At 31.8% G+C, this 20,860-nt stretch overlaps 4 protein-coding genes across 12 annotated transcripts in view; 2 read left to right on the top strand and 2 right to left on the bottom strand.

Moving 5' to 3' along the window:
* Wbp2 (WW domain binding protein 2) overlaps positions 1–20,858 on the top strand; it is a 133,451-nt gene extending 112,593 nt beyond the window's left edge. Inside the window, exons 1-6 of one of the 3 annotated variants that reach the window (XM_072003090.1) lie at positions 17,815–17,974; positions 18,249–18,583; positions 18,698–18,850; positions 18,973–19,167; positions 20,454–20,539; positions 20,631–20,858. In XM_072003090.1, the coding sequence (XP_071859191.1) occupies positions 17,919–17,974; positions 18,249–18,583; positions 18,698–18,850; positions 18,973–19,167; positions 20,454–20,539; positions 20,631–20,678 (873 nt within the window). In that variant the 5' untranslated portion in view covers positions 17,815–17,918 and the 3' untranslated portion in view covers positions 20,679–20,858. Of the gene's footprint in view, positions 1–17,812; positions 17,975–18,248; positions 18,584–18,697; positions 18,851–18,972; positions 19,698–20,453; positions 20,540–20,630 lie in introns of those variants that run through there. The other 2 variants (XM_072003089.1, XM_072003091.1) reach the window with 2 other exon arrangements.
* On the bottom strand, positions 9–2,763 carry LOC139987144 (2-oxoglutarate and iron-dependent oxygenase domain-containing protein 3). 3 transcript variants are annotated; one of them, XM_072003086.1, is made up of 5 exons: positions 2,693–2,763; positions 676–1,110; positions 453–606; positions 269–392; positions 9–196 (listed from the first exon to the last, which is right to left on the bottom strand). In XM_072003086.1, the coding sequence occupies exons 1-5, from the start codon at positions 2,746–2,748 to the stop codon at positions 45–47; spliced, it is 921 nt and encodes a 306-aa protein (XP_071859187.1). In that variant the 5' UTR covers positions 2,749–2,763; the 3' UTR covers positions 9–44. The 3 variants fall into 3 exon arrangements, with proteins under 3 accessions (XP_071859187.1, XP_071859189.1, XP_071859188.1); XM_072003088.1 differs by lacking the exon at positions 2,693–2,763 and adding an exon at positions 1,496–1,718; XM_072003087.1 differs by lacking the exon at positions 2,693–2,763 and adding an exon at positions 1,363–1,403.
* Positions 2,056–11,583, top strand: LOC139987118 (serine/threonine-protein kinase ICK). Of its 4 annotated transcripts, XM_072003041.1 has the most exons (11): positions 2,056–2,153; positions 2,536–2,724; positions 6,340–6,592; positions 6,974–7,095; positions 7,166–7,378; positions 7,722–8,069; positions 8,377–8,541; positions 9,108–9,233; positions 9,345–9,617; positions 10,008–10,219; positions 10,348–11,583. In XM_072003041.1, the coding sequence occupies exons 3-11, from the start codon at positions 6,431–6,433 to the stop codon at positions 10,458–10,460; spliced, it is 1,734 nt and encodes a 577-aa protein (XP_071859142.1). In that variant the 5' UTR covers positions 2,056–2,153; positions 2,536–2,724; positions 6,340–6,430; the 3' UTR covers positions 10,461–11,583. The 4 variants fall into 4 exon arrangements, with proteins under 4 accessions (XP_071859142.1, XP_071859144.1, XP_071859141.1 ...); XM_072003043.1 differs by lacking the exon at positions 2,056–2,153 and having other exon boundaries at positions 2,489–2,724; positions 9,348–9,617; XM_072003040.1 differs by lacking the exon at positions 2,056–2,153 and having other exon boundaries at positions 2,490–2,724.
* Positions 10,985–17,184, bottom strand: Ent3 (equilibrative nucleoside transporter 3). Of its 2 annotated transcripts, none has more exons than XM_072003027.1 (10): positions 16,766–17,184; positions 15,826–15,980; positions 15,595–15,723; positions 15,448–15,522; positions 15,140–15,363; positions 14,961–15,072; positions 14,717–14,884; positions 14,441–14,628; positions 14,099–14,339; positions 10,985–14,019 (listed from the first exon to the last, which is right to left on the bottom strand). In XM_072003027.1, the coding sequence occupies exons 1-10, from the start codon at positions 16,933–16,935 to the stop codon at positions 13,634–13,636; spliced, it is 1,848 nt and encodes a 615-aa protein (XP_071859128.1). In that variant the 5' UTR covers positions 16,936–17,184; the 3' UTR covers positions 10,985–13,633. The 2 variants fall into 2 exon arrangements, with proteins under 2 accessions (XP_071859128.1, XP_071859129.1); XM_072003028.1 differs by lacking the exon at positions 16,766–17,184 and adding an exon at positions 16,065–16,440.
* Positions 20,859–20,860: the final 2 nt, after the last annotated feature.

Here is a 20,860-nt window from a genome sequence, read left to right as displayed (position 1 = left end):
TTGGTACCTATAATGAATATATATTTTTTGCTTATACAATGATCCTACTTTTCCTGTTTTGTTCGATAATTTGGATCAGAAATTGCGGCATTTGGATCACACGTAAAAGATATGGTTAACGCATATCGAGTTCCTGATTGTACTCTTTCAACTTCATGTAAATTCTCACTACCTGAAGTAAACATAGATACTCTACCTATAAAAGAAACTTGAAATAATATTTTTTCTCGCTTATTAACAGTATTTTTTCTTTGCAATCATCGTTTACCTTTACGAGGTTCTATCACAGTTTTTATATTTTTATCGACAAACATAAATCGACCTCCTTCAAAATCCCTTCCAAAATCGTTCAGATAAAGTAAACCAGTATAGTGGAAAAATTCATATGTTTCCTATAATAAAAATAAAAATTTCAAAATAGAATATTATAAATTATTTAATAATTTATGTACCTTATCAACATGAGGATGCCAATATTCGTCATGTACCGTTTTTGCAGATACATTAGTCATTCGGGAAAAAAACGTAGGCTTTGTTAAAAATATTTCGTTTGGAGGTATTCCAAAGGTATACGCTATTATATGTTGTATCTTAATCTTGACTACTCTGCAAATGTTGTGGAATTACAAAATTGGAGATAATATTGTTTTAAATAACTATGAAGAATTTATATACTTATAAATTGCAAAATCAACACTATTGAATATTTCTTTTGCTTCTGGTAAAGTGTAAATATCTATAAAGTCTTGACCTTTACTCAGAGCACCAGAATGAAGGTCCAAAATACTTGCACCTCCATCAGAACCAGCTAAATTCAAACCATTTACTGCCATTTTTAACAAAATATCAGTTTCTGTTGACGACACTAATTTATCTGTAACTATCCTTCCACATCTTTGGGGTACACATTTAGGATATGTACTTATTTCAGCTTCATAATTGCTCGAACATTTAAGAATCAGAGTGCGAGTTAATAAAATCTCTTCCTGTTTAGCCAAATAAAATTCTTTACCCTGTTGAATATTACACCAAGCTATGAATACTGCAAATATTAGGAAAAAGCGAGACCATACCCTCTGATAACGAAATCTTACAGAGGGCCCATATCTTCTGCAAAATAATAAATCTCATAAATTTTATTCATATATTTTTAAAATAATTTATCATAACCAAATTAGTAAAATACATTTGAGAAAAGTTATGTAAAATTAATCTTTTATGTATAACGTAAACTGTATAAAATATATCACATAAGAAAAAATATAGAAATAATATATGTATATTAAAAAGTAACATATCACAACGTAATATGAGAATGTCTAAACATATTAACCTATACAACAATATTTATGTTCAATTTACATTAAAAATTTTAATAAACAAGACATAGCATTTTACTCATAATAACTAATATTTGTAAATTTAGCATTTTACAGAAATAAATTGTATTTTCAATAATGTTTTAAACTAATTGATTGATTTTTATTTCACATACATATTTTCACTTGTGTCCTCTTTTACATTTTCTTCACTTTTCTCATCCTTTTGGTTTGTTTTTTCTTGTTTTACTTGCTTCTTTTTTGCTTTCTTAGTTTCTTGTATCATTATTAATACAATTTCTTCGATAGTACTAAAATCTGCACAAAAGACTTGCTTTCTGTCTGTTTCTATCACTGTATTTTTGATATTCCTAATCCAGTATTATTAAGTACTACGTAAAACAAAAGTGAAAAATATTTCGGTGTATTCAGTTACATCAAAATATTTCGAAATATATATATATATATTTGCACGAGTTTTAGCGATATGTAGAGTAAACTTGCTTTCTGTCTGTTTCTATCACTGTATTTTTGATATTCCTAATCCAGTATTATTAAGTACTACGTAAAACAAAAGTGAAAAATATTTCGGTGTATTCAGTTACATCAAAATATTTCGAAATATATATATATATATTTGCACGAGTTTTAGCGATATGTAGAGTAATATCCGATTTAATAATTTTAATATACATATCTAAAAATTGATACTCTCACTTTCATTATAAATACAATCGGAAAGGTTAAATATCATTGCAATTTGTCATTGACAAACATGTAATATTTATCATTTACTTGTATTTTTGTATTTTAGTCATCTGTATCTCTTATAAGGTATTTTTTGCATCATATCATTTTCAATTTATAAATGTTTTTATTCGTTACTTATTTATTTGTACTTATGAACCAGCAATAGTCGGTAACATTTCAACCTTAAATCAAATATTAAGTCTCAAAATTGTTTATTTTAAATTCATTTAATATTCATTCAATTTTATAAGCAATCGTTTTAAATACTAATTGCACGATTCTTATGTCGAATTTCTTTGATTACCCTATTTCTTTAGACTTTTATAAATACTGCTTGACCTTTTGCAAATGGTACTGCTTTCGTTATCTACTATCTTCTTTTCTGCAATAATATTTCTGCTTATAATTGAATTATTTATAACGGTTGTAAAGTTCGATGTTTGTTTTATTTTCATCGATGAAGAAGAATGCGATCAGCCAACGAATTATCACAATAAGGGTTAAAACAACCACCAATGGTACAAGTTTCAGTTAGTACTTGTAACCATGACTACACACGGTGAAGCATGGCCGCTCGATTAACAGTTTGCGAAGGAACATTGCGCAGAAAGGTAATCACGTACGTGGAATGTTGGTGAGCCAGATGGTTTTCGTCGTAAGTAAAAATTAAAATCATCATATTTGTTCACGCTTTCCAAGCCACAGTGAATATTGAAATTTGAACGGACAACGCCTCCAATTCCTAACGCTTCCGGTTAAACTACGATACGATAAACTTAAGCCGTTTGCTTAACTTTAATCGTTTCGTCAGATTTCAAAATTTTTCAATTTTGTCCCACGTTCGCATTGAACGTAAAAATTTCTAAACTAATCCTCTTATAAGTAAATTAAATATTTGAGGACTAAGAACGCGCGATTAAATCGCGTAAAATGTATTAAAACAAGTGTTAATTATAGTACAATCTTACGTTGATTGATCGGTTTTGTTTTTTTTTACGTATTGGTTATTTCTATAACATTTTGTATATTGTATAATGTTAGCAGGTATTGGCGAAGAATTGTAAACGATCGAATAGATTCAATTGATCGTAAATTCACCGAGATGAAATTTTTATTCTATTTAAATTCGACTTATCACGTTCCACGTTATTCCATACTGTTCTGTAGTATTAACTGTTCCTGCATCATTATTTCGCGTAACATTTTTCACTATGATTTTAAAATGAAAATATAGAATATCAGGTAGCAAATGAATTGCAATTGGTCACTTATAAGTTCATTAATATTTATACTTTATTATTTAACTGCTGCTGAGATCCAGCATTTTTTTTTTTTTTTTTTATTATACAATAACAAACTCGTGTAAATTACCCAGAACTTTGCTGTCAAGTTTGCTGTTAAGAAACATATTACCAATCGTAATAAATGAGAAAGTAACGCTATAACTTTTGATAGAAGGTCAGAACCTCAGTAATGGCCTTATTATACATACACTTAGCCATTTTCTTGAATCGTGAGACCTAAGAAAATCTATATTCTCGCATGACTGACCCGATACGAAAATTGTCCACATGCGAACGTAAGGGGAATGCTAATCTTGATGTTGACCTGCGTTGTTCTCATCGAACAAAATCATTCTAAGACGTAATTGGGTTACCGTACCTTTTTTGTCGAAACTACTCACACGTACAATCTTAATTCTTGCAAGATACGATCTTTTTATTTTGCATAAATTTTAAATTCGAAATCTTTCAATTTCCGAGGGTTCAAAGTTTCAAAATTCTCTGATTGCTGATAGATTGCGGATTTATATGAATATAACTAATGGTTAGAACATGGATAGAAATTAATTTAACGTATTGGATATTACTACAGATAGTATCGTGTCTTGAATATCAATTTATGCACATTATGCGTGCTTCTGCTTTCAAATTCCCCATAAATATGTGAATACATAATCCGAAGTCCAATTATAAAACAGCAGTAACTGTTAGCGATTAACGATTTATATCATGCATTTAAAATTAATCTCTTTATCTGTGATTTTTTATCTTATTATTTTTTATTCGAATTGACGATAGCTATTTCTTCTTTACGTCAATTATACATGTGTTGACAAATGGACAAAAAATGTCACCAAATTATTTATTCATGTACTTAATTACACATTCATCCATATAAACGACGTATAAAGCGCCACGTGTCTTTATCAAAATATGCTCATATATCTAAGAAGTAACAAGTGTCGATATTTCAAGCTAAATGAAATTCAGTTAACAATTCAATGCAATAGTATCTACATATCGGTACCAGCATACCGTTTCATATTTTACGAAGTGTATATCAGCATTTTCTCGATAGCATTTCCGTTAGTAATGAAACTTTAACTCCAACAACTTCCAACAAGTGGTATAAGCTAGTTGAAGTGTGTACAGCCTTTTTTTTTCGATCAACTGCACGATTTTTCTCTAGTAAAGATTTTTGATAATAGTTCATTGTTATTATCGTTATCTTCGATATCAAACAAATTGTCCCGATTATCACTGTGATATTGATAAATATCAATTAACAACGAGAAAACATAAAAATTAATCTCAAAAGATAATAAACTTTTAGCAATTTTAACTATTATCTGGTGAGCGATGTTGTAAATGGATCTTATCAGATACAATAACTTATCCGCTATATCGGATTTTATCTCTCCAGATAAAAGATAAAATAAAGAGGGAGATAATAATTTATCCGATAAAATTCTCCTTTTTTCTTTTTCTCTATCACCGGTGCTACGATTACAAAAGGTAGATAAATAAATATTGATGAACACATAGATAACTAATATAACTTACTAACTATATATAACTTATCTAATTATAACATACATAACTTATCTATAACTAACAGAAAAATTGAGCCCAGTGTCTACGAGTAGTCTGTTAGACACGATCATTGTTATTTACGTCGATGTTCGATCAACGAAACGTACAGTAAGATACATTTTGTTTTGTCGTTATTTTAAAGTGTCGAGCTATGAGAAAAACGCTTCTTTTCTATATCGATACATTCGTTTGTAGCTGCAACGTACACGTACGCCTCGCTACTGATTACCGACAATGTCATGACGAAAATACGTAGCGACGAAAACTTTTGTCGATTGTTTTTTCATGAATAGGTGCATATTGCTTTACAACGACCGCTACATGCAAACGTACTTGCCACTATCCTCATCAACGAGTCTAATACGCGTCTGTGAAACGTCGCTACGTGGATAGGGTGTTAATAGATAGGGTCTTGGTAAGGTCTTAATCTTTCTATTTAGGTTATGTAATATGAAAAGATCTTATTTCGAATTAGCGATGAATTAGTAATAATTCACTGACGATACGAGATCTGAGAGAAAGATAAGATAAATAAAACGATAATTTGATAAATCTAATCAAATACTTATCTACTATTTAAAAACATTTCTACAGGAAAAATGTGTGTCTCTGTTTGCTGAAAAAAACAATAAAGGAACGCTTTGATTCTTTCTCGTATTACATAAGAACCAGATGAACGCAACTACATATTGATATTAATATCGCTTTGTAAATGAAGATTACGAAATGTCATAACAAATTCATAACAAATGAATATCCATTTTGTATAATTATATTACTTATCGTATGTTCTAATGGACACTCTAATAACGACATTAACTAACAATTCATGTAAATTTAAATAAATTTAGATAACTATTATAATGATTTAACGTACGTCATCTACTACGTACTATGCAAAAAGAATAATGATTATTACTTATTATTATAATGACTATTGAGTTATTATTAGATTGTATTATCATAATCTTTACGAATTATCATTAGTGAAAATCACGTTATTACTGTTATGATTGGGAATTTACCAAAATATATTTTTTCATTTTGGAGATCAATAAAGTAAAAAACAAGTTTAATAATCATGATCGATATTTATTATCGTTATGATTGTTATTAAGCAGGAAGTAAGAAGATGATAATGTTCGCAGATTTATAAATAACGATAAGATGGTGAAACAAAATCCGCATGAAATTTCATTCGTGCTAATCGTTAAGGATTAAAATATTATTAATCATTAATAATATTATTAGATATTGGTACTTATGATTAGGAAAACAATCTATCGAAATATTATTTCGGTAAAAAATTCAATTTAAGAATTTAATTTCTTCGAAAATAATCTTGAATCAATCTTTTCAAGGTCGTGAAAAAAAAGTGGCAATTTTTGTTTTAGAAATTAATATGATGCGTCCAGAGTACTTTGAGACGAACAATCAGTCCGCAAGCTGAAGAAATGTTGTAAACCTTCGACAATTTGAACATCGATGAAAATGAATCGATACATAACATTAAACCAATTAGGAGATGGAACATTCGGTTCCGTTGTTCTTGGGGAACGCATCGATACCGGCGAAAAGGTTGCCATAAAAAGAATGAAGAGGAAATATTATTCGTGGGAAGAGGCGATGAATTTGCGCGAAGTTAAAGTAATGCAAACAAAATAATTTATTTTATAGATCCTAGCAAGAGAATTTGTAATTTGATCTTATCGTTGGACTATGATTTTTGACGTATTATATACAAAATTTAAAATTGTAAATATGCAGTAGAGTATGCATTGTAATTCTTAGCTTGTCTTTTTTTTATTAATTGCCAAGTAAATTTACGAACTTGTATAAAAATTCATAGTCTAGATAATAGCTCGTTCCTATTATTTTCCGAATTCTTAGATTCCATGTATTCTTTGATTGTATCTAAAATTAATAACTAATTTATTCATTCACGGAAATTAGTTATTAAAATAATTCCAGCGTTCAGAATGAAAAAGAAATTACTTAAATATTCGTTCCAATTTTTTTCGTTTGTAGTCCTTGAAGAAACTTAGTCACGCGAATGTGGTTAAATTAAAGGAAGTAATTCGTGAAAACGACGTATTGTATTTCGTTTTCGAGTATATGAAGGAGAATCTTTATCAACTAATGAAGGACAGGTAAAAAAATTTATTAAATTATCTATCTAACTTTTAGGGAATAGACTTTCATGAATGTATTATGCAACAGGGACAAACTTTTTCCTGAACCAGTAATCAAGAATATAGTATACCAAGTGCTTCAAGGACTGGCGTTCATGCATAAACATGGCTTTTTCCACCGCGACATGAAACCTGAAAATTTATTATGTATGGGACCAGAACTGGTGAAAATTGCTGATTTCGGCCTGGCCAGGGAAATACGTTCAAGGCCGCCTTACACGGATTACGTATCCACTAGATGGTAATATCTACTTATTCAAACATTTGTTTAATCAATAATTATTATTAGTACGTTCAATTAACAATAATCGCACGAACGATTGACAAAATTATATTTCTCATCCATTGGACGACTTATTTAAAATGAATAAGAAAATTGTAAAGTGATTTTTAACGAATAATAAGGGATGAAATAATAAAGAAATCTGTTTAATCTCTCTTTAATCTTTTGAGTTAGAGAAAGAGTTATATTAATATTTGTAATATTAATATTTATAATAATGATAATAGAAACGAATATGAATTGAAATCCGTAAGAGAAATTAAGAATTTTCTTTTTAATTAATTTAAGGGTTTCATTTCAGGTATAGAGCACCGGAAGTGCTGCTCCATTCTACGACTTATAACAGCCCGATCGACATTTGGGCGGTGGGTTGCATCATGGCCGAACTATACACGTTTCGGCCACTTTTCCCCGGGAAAAGCGAAATCGACGAAATCTTTAAAATATGTTCCGTCATTGGCACGCCGGAGAAGGATGATTGGCCAGACGGATATCAACTGGCTGCCGCTATGAATTTCAAGTTTCCAAACTTTTCTCGTACATCGTTAACCGTTTTAATACCAAATGCTAGCCAAGAAGCAGTAATACTTATGGAAGATATGTTACAGTGGAATCCTATTAAAAGGCCTACAGCACAGCAATCCCTGAGGTAAAACTTTTACAAGTTGTCTAGAGAATATCTGTATATTCGATCCATCTTGTAGTGGATCAGCTAAATGAAACGGACAATTACAAAAATAATATTTCACCATTATTTGCTAGACTTTTATTACTTTTACTTTTACTTCTACCTTTTAAGGGTTTATTAATAGTTTTTAGTTTGTTGTATTAGTGACAATTTTGTTTCAACGGACTTTTTCAGGCAGAAATTTATGTAATCTCATTTAGTTGATCCACCTTGTAGACTATAATAAGAAATAACTATAATAATAATCATTGAAATAATGCTTTTATAGGTATCCCTATTTCCAAACGAACATCCCGCGTATAATTAATAGTACAAAGATCGGTGTCACATCTCAACGAGATCTCGTTTTGAACAAAGTGAATCTTCCACCCCCTGTTTCTAAATCGTACAATTACGCCCAGCAAGAAGTACTCAGGTCTTCGATGGAATCCAGGTGAATTGAATCTTTTGTATCTTTATACCTTAGCATACGAAGGTAGAGTTACACAAGAAGCTCGATACTTTTTGATCGAATTTGCCTTGAATTGATAAATATCAAAAACACATTGCCAGCGATTTTCCAATATGTTTATCTATATCAAAATTTAATTTCGACAAGTAAAAACAAGAAAAGAAGAAAACAAGTTTTTAAATTCGATTTTCTGGAAAACGAAACATTCGATGCAATTTTGCTATTCTCGATTTCCGTTTTATCTTGATGCATAGGATCTTCCTCTTAACTGGTTTTATGTATTTATTTCTTTCGATAAATGAAGTGATAAGCATCAAGTGCGTCATAGTTGTCGTAAGTTGTGAAACTTATGATTCCTGGTAGTTTTCTTATGAACTTATGAATCACTATGAGAAAATCGTTATGATACGAAATAATTAACATAATGTTGAGAAAACCTCCATCAAGGACTCGGTTTTGATAAAGAATATCGATAGTTCTAACTTCATATGTTAAGAACTAAGAAATCGACGTTTAAAAATATCAAACGAGCTTGCACTTAATTACAGAGCACAAGAGAAAATGATGCAGCAGCAGCAACAGCAAACGATACTACCTTTGTTGAACCATAATAGTTACATGCGCGAAAGCAATCCCCAAAAATTGGACGAGGACGAGTTTGCCGAGCTCTTGGGGTGCGTTGCTCGAATTTCCTAAATCGAAAAGCTGCGTATTAAGTAGGAATCTCCTCTGCGTATCACGATACAACTCTATATAAAATCTAATCCTTGAATTGTCCACGTCAGTAGCAAGATCATTCCTGAGAACGTGAACGCAAAGCTAGTCCCAGAACGACTGTACAAAGAGAACCGTGCCAATTGGAATGCCAATTATTTGCCAGAGAATACGCGACAGAGCAACGGGAACTGGGTGCTGCCAGCTTGGAACGAGCCATCGACCATCAATTGGAATCAGTTGCAGCCATCAAACGTGAAGAATGGTCGAAAAGCATCGGGGAAGCAACATTACATCGCTGTGGCTCGATACGTCGCTGGTCCAAGTGCGAGTTTAGCGTCCAGGTATCGAATGTTTCGAGATCTACTAAAGCAAATCCTGATCCCTTGCTCGCTGACAATACTGGGATGTATGTTGCTGTATTGTATGATCTGGGAAAACGAGCTTCGCAAATGTTTCACGTGTCTGGACACGATAGGATATTTCTTTTGAGATTATTTCTTTTATTTACTTGTAATTAGGTGCTACTTAATGGACGTGACTGATTTTCGAGAATCCTTTTCTCAGATTGAATTTCCTTTTTTTTATATCTTGTACACTATCCGCCTTCCATTGTAAATCAAAAGATGTTCAATAAATTAAATCGATGAATTCCTGAGATTCAAGTTTTTAATCGATTTATTTTAACCGAGGTTTCGTCTAATGGTTTCTCGTTTTCTTTTTTATTTTTGAAGAAACGGTGACTCCGACCCGAACAGGCCTAGATTAATACGGAACTTGGTTGGTCAACCGGTGGAGAAATACGAAGAATTCACCGATTCCTTCTGGGTACCTAAGAACTCTGTCGAAAATCAGACGAGACAATATTACATTCCACGAAATCGATACCTCACCGATCAAACTTTAAGGTTGCCTTATCCCAGCGTCTATGGTACACAGAATATCAGTAAGTATTCTTAACCTTGTCTATTTTTTAAGACAAATATTTCTTCTACATTTGGTCAGATACTTTCAACGTTGATCATTGAATCTCGGTTACTAATTTATTACTATTAACAATTATGGGTTCAATAGAAAATACGAATAAAGGAACACATCAACCAATCGCATACGGAACTGTGCTGAACACAAAAGGCAGCGGAAGTCTTCATGGTCGAACAGACTGGGCTGCTAAGTATCTCAAATGACTGTTTGAAAACTATGCGTACATTTAACTTAGCGTATTCAATTTATTTAACTGTGATAGAATGGCGTTTACCATTTCATTCCACTGTAAAGGAAACATAAAGGTTTGACGGTCTTTAAGAGCATAATCACTTTGCTGATTAATTATTTTTTAAGCCGCTCTAGTGATTATACTCTTAAACCGACGTGGTTAATATCTAATGAACCGTCCTTAGCTTATTGTAATAGGTAGGGAAAATCTGAAGAAAAAGAAGAGATTTGTGTCACTTAAATTTGTTAACAAATATTATTGCGAATTATTACCGATTATTAAGTGACAGTATTTTGATAATACGTATAGAATTCAATACATTAATTTGTCCCCTTCTTTTTTTAGTAAAGGAAAGAAAAAAAATGAGATCAATTAATTGATGTAAAGGAAACTAATATAGGAGACAGTATCGATTAATGATAGTGGTCAAGAGTGTAATGTTTGATTCGTAAAGAGTATTATACTTGGATAAGATATATTAAAGAATATAATATATATATATATACATATTTATTATTTGTACACGTTATTAATTACAATGTGGAGTAACTTCTGATACGTAGAAGACTAATGTAAAAATTGATCACATCTGCCCTTCTTTGTATACGTACTCTTTTAACGAGTATATATATATATTAAAGGCTGTACGGAATATTACTCCATGTCGTATCTGACATACGGATAGTTACATTTTAATGAAAAATATGATTATCAAACAAAAGGACTCTCCGTATTTTCTACACACAATCGTTTAAGAAGCATTCTTATACTGTACACTCATAATCATACCTCATCACTCATTTCATAATTCTATTACGATTTTTTTTAGTAATCCTCGTATAAATTCCCCTAATTACGTTCGACCTTTCGAGTATCTTTCTCTCACGTGCATTTTTTTTTCTTTCCGTTTCTTTTCTCTGACATAGGTTTTACCAGATGTATCATGGAACTTATATTGCAAGTATACGATACTAATGAAAGGGCAATAAAAAATATACCGTAGTCGCTTAACGAACCACTAAAATATCTTCTCTCGCCTACGATGCGATTGTAAAACTGGAATTCATCTCATAAAAAAATATCTCAGAAAGGAACGTGCCGTGTTTTCGTTTTTTTTTTCCCTGTACTGAAGATCCCCCAACACTTTTCTCAAATTTTCCTATGTGATAAATTTTCAAAACCCCACTCCATATCTCGATATGTTGAGAGTAAAGATATACACATAACATGTATGTAACGACTTGTCGGTTCTCCCCGAATCTTAACAATCTTACTCCATACTGAGTCTGAAAAAGATGTCGACGTTTCGTGCATCCGGATTGCGATCGGATAAAACAAACCATCGTACAAGAGAAATTGTGATAGAATCGATGATACGAATTGATATGATTAATTTGCATTACCTCGAATTTGCGTGTGTATGGGTATGTATAGACAATTCTTACGTGTGTATGTTTTACGTGTAATCCCGGGTTCATGTGTGTGTTGTGTGTTTGTGTATGCTTCATCTCTAAACGATTTCTAGATATATTTTGAATATATGAAATACAACTGTAAGCTGTTTGGATGGGTGGTACATTTGGTGAATATTACGCATATACATTTATCTATTAAGATGTAATCTTTTATACTTTGAAGTGTAATCCGTCGTTGGAACGTTCGTAAAAATGCTTCCGAGCTTTAAATTGTCGGTTAAGTCCATTTAATTCACGAGCTTGGATGAGCTTCATTATGTGATTTAATATAAAACAAACGTTAAGAAAGAAATAGCGAAAAGAATTCTGGTAAAGAATCTACCCTTCCTTCTCTTTTTTAATTATAAGTTTAACTTCTATATGACAACGCGTGAAAACATGATCTTTTGCAGAGTGTACCTATCCAGTGTGTAAAGTTTCATTCAGTGGCTACAAAGATTGAGAATATTTGATTATAAACCTTTCCACGCAACAATATGGATATGTTTCTGGGCGTATTAACTTAGGTAAAAAACTACGCGCTCGAAAAAAACACATGCTTTTCTTCTTTTCTTCTTTTTTCGTCGTTTTCTTCGTTTCATACGGAAGTATGTTGTAAGTATATATATCTTACATTTATAATTATTAACTATTCACGCAGACATATAACAATCTCTTACAGAATATACTTGCACGATAACTAGATCGCGTAAATTTGCTACGTCTCAACCATTGATCTAACAAGTGCAGTGCTCAGAACTACCAGGAAGGACTTTGAATATCGTTTGGATATAATTTCCTTCTTTTTCGTGTCGTTCCGGACAGTTCTAGGATTAACATAAAGTTAACAAGTTTTAAATTAAAAAACAACTCATCGAAGGATATGATTTAATCCTTAAACGATACGAAGTCAAATACTATTTCAGTAGCAGATTCTTCTTTTTTATCTAGACAGAAACTTCAGGAGAAATATTATTTTCTTAATTCTTAAAATTGCCTAAATAAATAAAGGAACACTATGAGTTAACGCATTGGGATTGTCTCTGTCGAGTTACGATTATTCGTCATCATATTATTTAAGGATTAAAAAGATCTTTTCCTCTCCTCACGTGCAACAAATTTTACAGCTATATATTTGAATCTTTTTTTTTTGCGTTTAACAATAAAATTTAATAAGTAGACGGCTATAAAATTAGCCACGATTATATAAAAGACACAATAATATCATCGAAGAAGACTTTTAAAGTTTTTTTCTGGCTTAATTATTCTACAGGAGTTAAAAAGAAGTATTTATTCGGCGTAATGTGGATACAACATTACTCCGTGTTTGTTTTATTGACTCCTGATCACTTTTTTTGTTAAAAATATCTTTTACTCGTTAATAAATTCCGGTAAAAACTCGAGTAAATAATTACTGCAATATTTACGAAATCATAAGGATCGAGAACTCGAATTTTTGTGTGTGTGTTCAATCTGGCGATTTTAACTACCGTTCTGTGGAATCAAAATCTCTTTAACATTTCACAAATTTACTGGTATCATTTTATACGGAAAATACTGCGATAATTTAAACGAATAAATAATTATAATCTACAAATCAATAAATAAGATTCTACGTCATAATAAATTATTTGAATAAAATTATTTAGATAAAGCACCAGATTCAACACAGCACACAAACGTGCGTATCCTAGTGTTGTAAAATTGCATTATTAACTGAAGCGGTAACGTTAACAAACATCTTCGGGGATATGGTCGTGGATGCTTCCATCACACCAGTAGTTAATGTACTAACGGTAGTATTATTGGACATCAAAGTGGATGTTAAAATAGTTGACAAGACAGTTACAGTAGTTTTTACCTTTGGTGTAACGCTTTCTAACGTGGGTAATGCGGAAGACATAATAGTTGTTAAAATGCTTGGTGTTGTATTATTAAGTGGCATTACTGATGGGTTTAATGCATTAAAGCATACATCTTTCGACTGGACTGGTAGCTCGAAACGAGTATCCAGTATGTATGCGAATAACGAGCCTACTGTCAAACCTGTAGTATATGACAAAGTCATAATATTCCCTAAAAAGATACAGTAACGTTATAAGAAATAAGTCGTCATCGTAAATGAAAATTTAAATATACATATAGTATATAATACCTGCTAATTCACGATGTCCCTCCGGTACTTTAGTAGGTGCCTGCATCATTGGTACCGACCCAACGATGCCATTTGTCACACCCAGCAAGCAAGAAAGTAGCAATGGATATCCCTCTCCAGAAAATATTGGAGTACTTCTAGGTAATGCACAAAGTAGAAATAAAGGGATCAATATAACTCGAACACTCGCAAATGATAGTAACTGGGTACGTTTCCAATCGTAAGGAATCAAAGCAAGTATCTGAAATATTAAATAACAAGATATCCATATGTACATTCATATTCAGATATATATATCTATGTTCAGCGAATATATATTCGAGACATTAAAATTCTTTATACCTTGCCCAATACATCAGAAGCATTAAACGCTGTCATCAAAATTACCGGCATCCATGATCCAAGCTCGCAAGAAATAATTTCTGACATAATTCCAGGGTACAAACAAAGTGTCACAAAGTATGCTAGACCAATACTAGCCATATATGGACATATTATCTTTGCCACTTCGAGTCTTGCAAGAAAACCCTCTTAAAAAATATCATGTATGTTAGTTTTTAGTGAAGAAAAATTAATTTTATGGTATAATAAAAATTTAGAATTAAAGAATATGGGTACTTTTGATTTCAGACCACGGTTTACTAGTTTGAGTTCCATACGTTCCTCTCATAACAACTACATCTTCAACTTTGTATGTAGGACCAGCGCTACCAGGAGGATTTCCTGATGGCGCACCAGGTTCATATACTGGGTTACTAAATGAGAATGGTGAATACTGATTTGTTCCTAAAAATAAAAATTATTGATTTATTATCACAAATAAATGTTATTGGACGCACTAGAAATAAATTGTAATTTTTACCACTTAGCTCGGTGTTTCCACTTGCAGATTCATTTCCTAAAGGACTAGTCTGAATCTTTAGAACCCCATACTGACCTTTCGAAGGGTCCCCGACTTGATCCAATGGATCCATCTGTTCACAAAAAACATTTAATATTATTTAATTAAAATTGTTAGTTAATACGTCAGTTGATATGTACCAAACCAACATCTTCCGTCGGTTCTAACGTAATTCGATTTCTTTCTTGACATAGTGTTATATAAAACTGCACGAAATCAGTCTTGCGAACTTTTTGGTTTAGTAAGAAACACATTAGAATCGTGCTATTCGATAAAACGAAAAACATGGATGTGTTGCTACGTTCATCGTCAAGCAAAGACTTTGTTAATATTCGATTGATTGATACCCAAAGGCCAGCAATGCCTACAAGAAAATATATGTTCTTTCTTAATATTTCTTCAATTCGATACTTTAAATAAAACAATTATTTGAGTGTTTATTTCTCACTTTCTCCAATCATCACTGCCTGTGTGTATCGACTGGGAAGCATGGAAGTGTATCCGTAAAAGCTCGATTGTTGAACTAATTAAAAAATAGCAATTTTAATATAAAATGTGAATTTTCATGGAATTCGTGACACAAAGCATTCTTTACCGGTACAGCCCAGCGATACTATTGCAACGACGACTAAATTAATCGTGTAAGAAGTAGCCACGTTAAAAGGCTCCCACCAGATCTCGGAAATCACAACAAAATTTAAGGTGACGAAGGCTACCAGATATCCTACAATTCATATTAGTGTATTAAATAATAGCATATTTTTATACAAAATGTTTCTCTCATGTTCTTAATGGAAAAATTTTTACACTTGTTGTTAATTCTTACCAAATGTTATCCGTGTGTTTAGGGACAATGTTTCGATCAAAATATTATTTGCAAAAACCGCGAAAAAGGCCATGATAATGTAGACAACTGACATATCGAATATTACAGTAGTTCCGGGATACCTCGCTTGAAAAAAGTCCACCGCTATGATGAAACTGTAAGAAACAGACAAATCCACGTTACGTTCCATGAATAATAAACTCAATTAATATTTTTTATTAAGAATATTTTTTACTAACAATCTACTACTAAGTATAGCCATGCAATATTCTCATATGACCATCCCTGAGATCATTGATCGATTTTCAACAAGCATTTACGATCTAGAATCATTATTAAAAGTACAGTGGATCTTTACGCAATATTCCGCGTTATACGAATCTTTCTTTGATATCAGCTATACCAGGATATTCGAGGATAAGAGATAAATTTTGACATCCTTTACAACCGTTAGCTTCCCTATATATGAATACGGTGGCTACAAAAAGTATTGACATAACATTGTATTTATCATAGCATTTACAAACCAATTAAATTACATCCAAGTACATTGCATTTCGTATCATTTAGTAGCATGTTTACATGACTACACAAATTTGATGCTATGGAAATGAAGTACATAAAATCTGTTAAAGAAAAATTCTTCATTGCAAAAAAAGAAGGTTAAAATACTTTTTCTAGCCGCTATATACGGCTTATCGCGCTTTACGAGTATTGTCACGATCTTGTCATCGCGTTATTCGAATCAGCGTTATGCAAGGGTTCACTGTATATCAAAACATAAGGTATACGTGGTTTTGGTGTTCGACATAAGCATGCACAAACGTATACCGCAAGTTCGATTTTACTTTCAAGAAAAGAGCGTAAACTAAAGGTACGGAGGTCTTTGACACTCGATTGCCGACACACGGAAGAATATAGTGTCTGATTGCGGCGTGACCTGTTGTACGGCAAGAGGAATCCTATACCGCCAAGTATAAGGGCGAAGTAGATGAAGTTGCATTTGTCAACAGGCGGTGACAGATGAGTGAATCCATTGGAAAATTTGAATTCGTTCATGCCCCTCGCTTTCCCTAACTGCACGTAGCCGCGGCTCAAATTTTCATCCATGTCTGCCGTGATCGACGAGTATTAAGAATGAAAAAAACAGTAATCAATTAGCCGTTAAACTGTTTTATGATTTCATTGTTTTCGGAAGAATTTCAACTGGGCGGCTTTTACTAAAAAAGAACCGACTGATTCCACTACACCACGCACTTCCTGCCAATCGGTTAATTGCACCTGATCACTGCCTTATTTATTTCTTTACGCGTAGTACAGACGTGATTGTCTTCGTGCACTGGCGCATGCTTTGAAAATTTGCGGCATTGATTTCTGCGTGCGCACTTGCGTCTCTTCCCCCGTGTTCCCGCGAATTCTGAATATAGGAATTTAAACTTTTTTCATTTCAACACTTTGGGTTAAATCATGACGATGTTTCAACTCGGGAAGCACTATCGATGTTCTCATATAAATCTTTGGAAAATTTCCAACTATCGACCTTGTAAATTCCCATATAAAATAATTATTTGGTATTAAGCATTTAGTTCCACGAATGCTGTTGAATCTGAGTAGATATGCTACAAAATATCGATTTAAATAAGGCAAGAATCGTTTCAAAACACAAGTATCGAGAGATATGGTTCCTCTTATTTTTCATATTAATTTCTAAAGTAAACATAAATTGTAAATGAAGTATATCCTCGAGAGCTATCCTTTAGCGCTAAGATATCGCATCAGTTTGTTACAATCATATTTTAGTATAGGTTTGCATATATATATGTAATACTTTATGCATGTTTAAATTTTTAGCAGTTAGTAAAGTATTTTGAACAATATCATCAAAAATATTTTAATTAAGAAAGATGGTTACGCATTTATGTGAAATACAAGTTCACCATATACATATTGTGCGCATATACCATATCGTTAGATATATTATATTGAGATAAGTACGCGTGCGCACTGCGCCATACTTATCACTTATGAATCAGCTGATGAAGGAAGATTGTTACTGGAAATTTCAACAGTATTGGAAAAAACGTTAAAAAAGTATGTCGTTAAATACAGCGCACGCTAACGGGGGCGTTCTAATACACGCTGGAGAATGGTAAGTTATAAAATATGTTAGCAACTTTTGATAATATGATCGTTGTTTCACATGTTCTTGCTTATGACGTTTTTACAACGTAGTTGTCGTTGTGGCCTTCCGAATGTAACTTCCTTTTTATCAATAACCGTTTCTCTGAATAATGATTACTACATCAAAGATATATCAAATATTTTCAGTAAAATTGTTAGAATTAATAAAAATCATCGTCATTTCAGTTTTTTCTATATTATACTAAGTACGATATAAACAAATAAAATATTTATTTATTTAGCATATTATTATTTTGTGACAATGTCACAATGGAATTCCATGGACCAGAACAAGTGGAATTTGCTGGTACCAAATATGGTAGATTATACCTGACCACCCATCGAATGATTTTTAATGCCAAAGATCTCAAAGAAAGGATGCAATCATTTAGTTTTCCTTTTATAACAATATGTGATGTTGAAATAGAACAGCCAATATTTGGTGCTAATTACATCAAAGGTAAATGCCGTGCTCAACCAAATGGCAATTGGATTGGAGAATGCAAGTTCAAGTTGCATTTCAAAAGTGGTGGTGCAATAGAATTTGGTCAAGCTATGTTAAGAGCAGCAGCAATGGGTAAGTTTGTTATAATTAGTTATCTTAGCAGGTATAAACTTTAATAATTCTCTCTTATTGTCTATCTATGAACGTTACGATGCTTTGTATATAACTGTTTTTACCTATTTGTAGCTCAGCGTAATGGACCTGCAAATGATGCTCCACCACCATACCAACCACCAACATCAAATTGGTATGCAGCTCCACCACCTGCTTACCAAGCAACACAGACTGGCTATTATGGGTGGCTTCCACAAAATGATGCATTTTCACATACTCCACCAGGTTAAACATCTATTTTTCTCTAAGATCTTTTCAATGTAATAAAAACCTTATTAGTTTTCTTACATTTAGCACAATTTTAATGTTTTATACACACATAGGAAATGTAAATTTATATTGTATAGCAAACAGTGTATATATGACGGATATGCCACCTCCGTACCCTGGCATAAATACACCTTATCAAGGATATGCAAATGTACCGCCACAGGGTGCATGGGGCACTTCCAGTCAACAACCTAATTGGACACCACCTCAACAAAATGGAGCACCTGGGTGGGCTAATCCAAGTTATAATGCCCAACCAATGTCCCAAGCAGGTGCGTATCCAAACTATGGACAGCCAGCATATAACAGTTATCCACAAAATCCTCCAACATATACTCCATATTCTCAAGGTAATAATTATGCACAATCTGGTTATTACCCGCAACAAAATCCTTACAATCCATACCCACCTAATTACTAATTATTAAACATATGGGGCTACATGTTTTGTGTATGCATGTTTGTATCATACTTTATCTGAATAATGGCAAAATTTTCGGAAGTCTTTAAAATAAATTATAATAAATGAAAGATAAAAAAATATTAGTTAGAATATTAAAAGTGCAAAGAAGGAGGATATGAATGAACTTGTATCTTCTACTATTCTTTATGACATGAGGATCATATGATATAATACATACACATAACAGTGAATATCAAATTATTTTTAAATATTTGTTTTTTTATTAATTATTATTGTATATTAAAGTATTATATTTTTGTTGCTTGAATCATATATAGCTTTGTGATGATCATTATAATACAAAAACATATTATGTTATTAAAATTTAGCCAAATATAACTTGCTGTTTTTATTTAAACCCACCAATTTAAAATATTGCTCTATTCTAAAAATCGTATATATTTCGTTCATAAAATAATCGAACAATAATACCATAGTTTTTATTTCACTTGAAAAACTTTAAGTATTAAATATTATGCAACATTATTGCACAACAGGTTTGGTTGACCTGCAGTAAGGTTGACTTTCACTATTCTCAGTTATTATCACATAGTTGTCAGGGATAGTTCAAAAATACGCGAGTGTTATTATGGCTCGTTAATTATTTTTTATTTGTTTATTCGTTAGTGTAAATTATCAAAACAGTATATCAATCATTAATTTTGTTTCTTTTTCGTTAAAATAGCACTAAGAAGAATATAGATTTTTAGCATATTCAATGACTCATTCAACCAAAGTTACTGTTTGAAAAATTGTGTTAACTTGTTAATTTTTTGAACGAACTATCTCAAGATCCATGTGAAAATATTAAAAGTGATTTGCTTTATGATTTTATCTACATGATAAAATTTATCAATACTGTTATAAAATAAATAAAATTCTTAAAATCTTAGAAAGATCAAACTACGAAATATATATTTAAAAAATTAATTTGTCCGAATATTTTTTATAAAAATCAAAAATGCCAGATCAATTTAAATTTACTACTTCAAATATGTACAAATGTATGTGGCTTATCATAAATTTAAATATATTTCCGAATAAAAATTTAATGTTTTTGTTATATCAGTTTTTTATTCCTTTTATCATTTACAGATGCAAAAGCAGCAGAAGCTGCTCAAAGTGCATATTATGATCCAAACAGACCCCAGTGCGCCTATGTTCCACCTCCTGCATACTATGTAAGTAGAACATTTATTATATAATTTTAAAATATTATCTGGGAATCAAAAATTAATACTATAAATAAATGTTCCTTTGTATATATGTTAGGAAAGTCCACCAAGTTTTCAACAGGCAACAGAGAAAAAGGATCAGTAGAAATGCAACCTTGAAGTCTGAAAATGATGATGTAACATCAGCACATTGTTCAATTAGTATTATATGTATGATATGCTGTATTGCATAGCAACAGGTATATGCATTCCACTTTAGGTTCTGATATATGTCGTTTTGGTGTGTGTAATTAAATGAAACAATATTTCTATCTTTCCTATGCTATC

Source organism: Bombus fervidus, chromosome 5 (assembly GCF_041682495.2).
Source record: "Bombus fervidus isolate BK054 chromosome 5, iyBomFerv1, whole genome shotgun sequence".
NCBI lineage: Eukaryota > Metazoa > Arthropoda > Insecta > Hymenoptera > Apidae > Bombus > Bombus fervidus.
Note: the sequence above shows the minus strand (reverse complement) of the source record. Positions and strands in the feature narration are given on the sequence as shown.

Coding starts and splice junctions, on each gene's coding strand:
- LOC139987144 (XM_072003088.1), bottom strand. CDS start 1,605: ATGATACAAGAAACTAAGAAAGCAAAAAAGAAGCAAGTAAAACAAGAA. Junction 607..675: donor GTTGATTTTGCAATTTATAA/GTATATAAATTC, acceptor CAACATTTGCAG/AGTAGTCAAGATTAAGATAC. Junction 197..268: donor TGTGATAGAACCTCGTAAAG/GTAAACGATGAT, acceptor TTTCTTTTATAG/GTAGAGTATCTATGTTTACT.
- LOC139987118 (XM_072003041.1), top strand. CDS start 6,431: ATGAAAATGAATCGATACATAACATTAAACCAATTAGGAGATGGAACA. Junction 8,070..8,376: donor ACAGCACAGCAATCCCTGAG/GTAAAACTTTTA, acceptor ATGCTTTTATAG/GTATCCCTATTTCCAAACGA. Junction 8,542..9,107: donor AGGTCTTCGATGGAATCCAG/GTGAATTGAATC, acceptor ACTTAATTACAG/AGCACAAGAGAAAATGATGC.
- Ent3 (XM_072003027.1), bottom strand. CDS start 16,935: ATGGATGAAAATTTGAGCCGCGGCTACGTGCAGTTAGGGAAAGCGAGG. Junction 15,981..16,765: donor TTCCTCTTGCCGTACAACAG/GTCACGCCGCAA, acceptor TGTTTCTTACAG/TTTCATCATAGCGGTGGACT. Junction 14,340..14,440: donor CTTCTGATGTATTGGGCAAG/GTATAAAGAATT, acceptor TTAATATTTCAG/ATACTTGCTTTGATTCCTTA.